Here is a 4,455-nt window from a genome sequence, read left to right as displayed (position 1 = left end):
TGCATGATTTACTTACCTGAAGGAGTGTAGAGAAACTGTTGAGGAGCCAGAACCTGAAAGAAAAGATAAGTGATTGGGTATGTAATGTATTGAAATTGTATCCTAATAGAAAATACACTAACACTATACACCCCAAGTATAATACTGTCATTACATAGTATGGGCTTTCCCAGGTTAGCCTAGATAATTTATATCAAATACAAATCTGGGCGGAGGCACTATTTAGTTACTGTTAACGAAGGGTTACATTTGGAGGCACTGCTGAGATGAGAGTAATACTCAGTGTAGTCATGGAGGTTGTCAATGGGAAGGATATCTTATTGTGGTGTAGGAGAAGAGATGTAGATCCCAAATGTAGCATGGGAATTTGTGGAAATGTAACCGACTCGACTGATGAAGAAGTACTGGAACAAGTACAAAAGTTGTATGGTGTACATCAGCCAAGAGTAATAGATAGATGGAAAGGGAAATATGGAGGGACCTGTGCTCTTTTAGTTTATAACAAAAATTATTTAGAGTCCGAACTTATCCCAGCTATAATAGCTGTAGATCGCATACCCGGTAGAAGGTGGCAAATAGTGTGGCCCGATGATGGTATTGAAAATGGAGAAGAGGCCACAGAAGATAATACTGGAGGAACAGATGAGTTACAGGTTGAGGGAGGGGATAACACTGTACAATCAAATAATGAACCTTCCTCTTCAGGAGAAGAAAATTTAGGGTCACAAGTAGAAGCTGTTGTAGATAAAGTTGTGAGCCATTTTGAAAGGTGGCATTACGAAGGTGGATATCGCAGGCTACAGATTTTTTCAGGAATAGTTCCGATACCAGCTGGGGAAGAGAAATATGACGTATGGAGAGAGGCCGCCATTCAACACTCCGAGGAATGGCAGTGCCCTGAACATATCAAAAAACAAAGAATAGTTGAAAGTTTAAGGGGTCCAGCTATGCAAATAATCCAGGCTACACGTAGATGTAATTATAATGCTACCTTGATTGATTATTTTGAGGCATTGGATTATTCCTATGGTACCTTTGAAGATGTAGGAGATTTGTTAGCTAGATTAAATTGCACATATCACGAACCTGGAGAAACGCTAACCAACTATATTTATAGAATTGATAGATTAATTTATAAAATAGTTAAAAAAGAGGTGATGTGGATGAGCGTCGTATGAAACAACTCTTACGTGGAGCTTTGACTACGGACCCTGTGGCCCAGCAGCTAAGATGTAGTATTGATAGGGCCTCCCCTCCTACCTTACATGATCTAATTAAAGATGTCAAATTGGATCAGGTTCAAATTGAAAATAGAGAGAAATCTTTAAAGAAAGTCAAAATGGTATTACCTTCCACTGATACCACCAGCCTAGATAATCATATAGTCAAATTGATTGAGGAGCAAAATAAGAAACTTGATCAATTAATTGCTCTGCAAACTAATAGTAACAACACTACTAATCTGCCATCTGGGCTAGGTAGGGGAGTAAATCGAAGAGTGGAGTCTAGGCCTCCCTTCACATGCTATCAATGTGGACAATTAGGACACCGGTCTTTTGAATGTCCCCAGAATGAAGATTCCTGTAGAAAGTCTAATTACTTTGGAAGTAGGAATAATTCACAATCGGGAAACTCAGAAGGGAGGTCTGTGAGCCCCTTACAGACTCCCAGACAATAAATATAGAAGTAATGGGGAGTGTTACGTGGATGGGTACTATACCTGAAGGCATTATGGGACCTGCTCCACTTATGAAAGCTCTACTTAATGGGTATGACTGTAATGTTCTATTAGATAGTGGGTCTCAAGTATCCATAATCTTTGAAGATTGCTATCATTCCCATCTATCTGATGTACCACTTCTACCATTAAGTGGACTTACCATTTGGGGGCTGAGTGAGCAGAAGTATCCCTATCTGGGTTATGTAATCACCCATATCAGTTTTCCCAATTTAGAATTAAAGTCCCCAGAAACAGTCCCCATGATTGCGTTAGTATGTCCTAACGCACCAGGGGATAGAGGAGATGTGTCTGTAATAGTAGGAACTAACACTTATTTATTCAAAGCACTGACCCGATGGTGTAATGAGAAAGGTAGTTCTTACTTACTTGCAAATAATGATCATTCTACAAGGGAGAGTGGAGTTTGTAAAAAAATCTCTGGGCAAAATCAAAACAAGGAGCAGGAGGAAAGAGAGTATCGCAAGGACACCGGGTTCAAAGAGTTAATTAGACCATGTTTCCAAGGTAGTGATATAGAGGATAGTCAACAGGAATGGTTGGCTAATGAAATTCAACAAAGACAACAAGCTTTTTCATTAGGGAATTGGGATTTAGGCACGGCAACCGACGTAGAACATCACATAAATTAATGGATAACACCCCTTTCCGAGGACATTCACGCAGATTGGCCCCAGCTGACTTTGATGACGTACGGCATCATTTGCATATGTTACTGGAAAATCAGGTGATAGCTAATTCAGAGAGTCCCTATGCATCACCTATTGTTGTGGCCAGAAAGAAAATGGGTGAAATAAGATTGTGTATTGATTACCGAACTTTAAACAATCGTACTGTCCCCGATCAATATATAGTGCCTAAAGTGGATGAGGCATTGGATTGTCTACAGGGAAGCAAATGGTTTTCCGTATTAGACCTGCGAAGTGGATATTACCAAATACCAATGAGTGCAGAGGACCGCCAAAAGACTGCTTTTATATGTCCCATTGGATTTTTTGAGTTTTTGAAAATGCCTCAGGGCATAAAAGGTGCCCCTGCTACCTTTCAACATACCATGGAAAAAACCATAGGAGACATGTGCTACCAAGAAGTGTTGGTCTATTTAGATGACATTATTGTTTTCGGGAAGACTTTAGAGGATCACAATGCTCGGCTTCTTAAAGTATTAGATCGGTTGAAAACACAAGGACTGAAACTCTCCATTGACAAATGTAAGTTCTGTCAACCCTCGGTGAAGTATCTGGGACATGTAGTAAGTAGAGAGGGGATTGTTACTGACCCTGAGAAGGTAAAGGCTGTGAAGCAATGGCCATGTCCTAAAAATCTCAAAGAATTAAGATCCTTTTTGGGGTTTTGCGGTTATTACAGAAAGTTTGTCTCTCATTACTCAACCATTGCAAAACCATTAACGGACCTCACCAAAGGATATCCTCCCAATAATAAAAAAAACAACAACAATCTCTACTGGCTCTACCCATAATAGCACCATTGGTTATTTCAAAACGCAGGAAACTTTTGGAGAAAGGTGGAGTGAATCATGTGAACGATCTTTCCAACTGTTGAAACAACTTTTAACAGAATCACCCATTTTGGCTTATGCCAATCCTGAACTCCCTTATGAAGTACATGTAGATGCTTCATTCGACAGATTAGGTGGAGTGTTATACCAAAAATATGATGATCATTTGAAACCCATCTACTATGTGAGTAGGGGGCTCTCCTGCAGTGAAAAACGCTATCCAGTGCATAAAATAGAATTCTTGGCATTAAAATGGGCCATAGTAGAAAAATTTTATGATTACCTATATGGAGTTACTTTCACGATACATACTGACAATAACCCTCTTACCTATGTGAGTACCACAGCTAAATTGGATGCCACAGGAAATAGATGGTTAGCGGCTTTGTCGAACTATCATTTCACCATCAAGTATAAACCAGGGGTAAATAATGTAGAGGCTGATGCCCTTTCTCGCCGACCCAATTCGGAACCCTTGTCTGGTAATGATGAATGGGTTGAAGTCCCTGCTTCTACTGTCCAGGGATTATGTCATCAACTTTCTTGTATGGTTTCGGCAGAATGAGAACTCATTAGTGCACTTGGAGCTGCAGATACTGCATTACCTGTACTGTATTGTAGATTGACTGCCACTGAATTGAGAGGGTTAGAAGTTGTATCCAGAGGAGAGATGGCGAGGGAGCAATGTAAAGATCCTGACATTATGCATGTAATAAACTTACTAGAAGGAAATCCTGGGCAAGCTATTCCCAGTGATAGGACAGGAATGGTAAAAGTTTTGGTTAGGCAGAAATCCAAATTAATATTCCAAAGTAATGTATTATACAGAAAGACTCAGAGGCCCAATGGGAAATATAGATATCAACTAGTTTTACCATATAAATATCGAAAAACTGTTCTAACTGAATTGCATGATCATCATGGTCATTTAGGGTATGACAAAACTCAAGGATTAATAGCAGAAAGGTTTTATTGGCCTTATATGAATTATGATGTAGAAACTCACTGCAAAACTTGTGGTAATTGTCTACTCCGAAAGACTTTGCCTATGCATTCTGCATCCCTTGTGAACATAAATAGTAATGGACCCATGGATATCATTTGCATTGATTTTTTATCTCTAGAAGGTCCCGACCGGAAAGAAAACCAAATTTTGGTCATTACTGATCATTTTACTTGGTATGCTCAGGCCTACCTC

General features: G+C 39.5%; 1 protein-coding gene across 1 annotated transcript; it reads left to right on the top strand.

Moving 5' to 3' along the window:
- The first annotated feature begins 290 nt into the window (after positions 1-290).
- LOC148510557 (paraneoplastic antigen Ma1 homolog) lies at positions 291-1,178 on the top strand. The gene has a single exon (XM_088442763.1). It carries the CDS (start codon positions 291-293, stop codon positions 1,176-1,178), a length of 888 nt encoding a protein of 295 aa, XP_088298889.1.
- The last annotated feature ends 3,277 nt before the right edge of the window (positions 1,179-4,455 follow it).

Source organism: Taudactylus pleione, unplaced genomic scaffold, assembly GCF_031769625.1.
Source record: "Taudactylus pleione unplaced genomic scaffold, aTauple2 ptg000316l, whole genome shotgun sequence".
Lineage (NCBI taxonomy): Eukaryota > Metazoa > Chordata > Amphibia > Anura > Myobatrachidae > Taudactylus > Taudactylus pleione.
The sequence above is the reverse complement of the archived record's forward strand: the minus strand, read 5'-3'. Positions and strand labels throughout refer to the sequence as shown.